This window comes from Ylistrum balloti, unplaced genomic scaffold (genome assembly GCF_031769215.1).
Source record: "Ylistrum balloti isolate Yb309-2 unplaced genomic scaffold, AGI_CSIRO_Ybal_v1 Utg372060, whole genome shotgun sequence".
NCBI lineage: Eukaryota > Metazoa > Mollusca > Bivalvia > Pectinida > Pectinidae > Ylistrum > Ylistrum balloti.
In genome coordinates, this window is record NW_026782994.1 from 5,116 (window position 1) to 6,770 (window position 1,655).

The 1,655-nt window shown below is 41.3% G+C and overlaps 1 protein-coding gene across 1 annotated transcript; it reads right to left on the reverse strand.

Moving 5' to 3' along the window:
- Positions 1-591: 591 nt before the first annotated feature.
- On the reverse strand, positions 592-1,254 carry LOC132564205 (uncharacterized). The gene has a single exon (XM_060228881.1). The coding sequence runs from the start codon at positions 1,252-1,254 to the stop codon at positions 592-594; it is 663 nt and encodes a 220-aa protein (XP_060084864.1).
- Between the last annotated feature and the right edge of the window lie 401 nt (positions 1,255-1,655).

Sequence of the window (1,655 nt, forward strand, 5' to 3'; positions counted from 1 at the left end):
ACCCATGCACTGGGTTCCTCTACTTTCTCAATAATGTCTAATGACTCCAATTCGTGTATTTTACTCTCGAGTCGGTCGCGTAAATGGTAGGGTATACGCCGCATTTGTTGAATAATTGGTGTCGTCCAATGCTATAGTCATTTGATACTCTTTCAATTTCCCGATTCCTGTGAAACATTCAGGGTATTTCTTCATAAGTTCAGCCTTACTGATATCATGTTCAACGAAATTAATGTGCCCAGTACCCACATGTAGAACTCCTAATTCTATCGTCGTCATTTTGCCTGTTCCCTTCAAAACATAAAACATCACCCTAGGTACCATCTTATTTCCAAGTATGACATCAGCCTCAAAACATCCTGCTAAAAGCAGTGACTTTGTACCTCCATAAGTAAACAATTTCTTGTCAGTATTGTTACTAACACAGTTTATCTTTGACTTTTTCAGACTTTTCCAGAGTTTTCGGTCTTTTATATTAACACATGCACCTGAATCAACGGTAAATGATATTGGCACACCTCCAACTGTCACACTATCCTGTTCTCCTACTGGTTCTTTAAGTACACTAAATACGTAGTTAGTTGACTCAACCTAGTCCTGCTCTTGTACATGTTTCACAGTACGTTCCTTTGCTCGGCCATTCCCTGGATTACCTCCGTTTGTCTTACAACACTTCTGGAAATGTCCCATTTTATGACATTTATTGCATTTCTTATTCCTGGCTGGACATTCGTTATCTTTTGAATAGTGTCCCTGTCTCCCACATCGGAAGCATGCTTGGGATTTATTACCTTGATTACTTGTATTGAAACTGTCAGCCCCCTGGTTATCCGATTTGTGTCCTTTCCTTTTGTCATAAACATCGTGTACAGTTTCTTCATGCATTACTGCTGCTTGTCTCTCTGCTGCTTCATGCGCTCTGCCCATTTCCAGCATTTTCGTGAGTGTCAATGTTCCTCCCTTTTCCAGCAATTTCTTCCGTAACTGTGTCGACTTACACTTGTCGATAACCTGATCACGGATCTGGTCGTCTTTATCATCTCCGAATTCACAAATCATGGCTTTATCGCGTAACCTCGTTATAAATTGTTCAACTGACTCACCAGACTCCTGTTTGAGTTGCCGAAACTGGTGTCTCTCGAATGAAATGTTTCCCTGTGGTGCAAAATAATCTCCCAGCTTCTGTACAGCCTTGTCGTAATATTTGTCTTCTCCAGTGTCCGCGAGTGTGTCAAATATTTCCTGCACTCTCATCCCGGCACAATGGAGTAACAACGCCCTTTTCTGTGTAGGACCTGTAATACCCTTGCCCAAAACAAACAGTTCGAATGCCCTTTTCCACTTTCTCCATCTTTGAGAAATGGCGGACGAATCCCCGTGGCAATCAAAATTTGGAACACCTCCAATTTCCAATGAATACAGTTTTTATCCTCGTCGCCAATTGTAGCATCTATCGTGCTTTACATGTGTGGATGACTGGCTCATCCCCGGATTGAACCTGATTTAGTCTTGTCGTAAAATCACCAGTTAACACATGTGTTCCATTACACTCAACAACTTTATTGACTTCCAAAAACTGAAGAGTTCAACAATTCATATAGAGAGTTATGTCCCTTTACCTAACTGGTATTCTCATTGACAGATACCACATCCGC

Excerpts from the sequence above, each read along its gene's own strand:
- LOC132564205 (XM_060228881.1), bottom strand. The coding sequence starts at position 1,254 with ATGAGAGTGCAGGAAATATTTGACACACTCGCGGACACTGGAGAAGAC.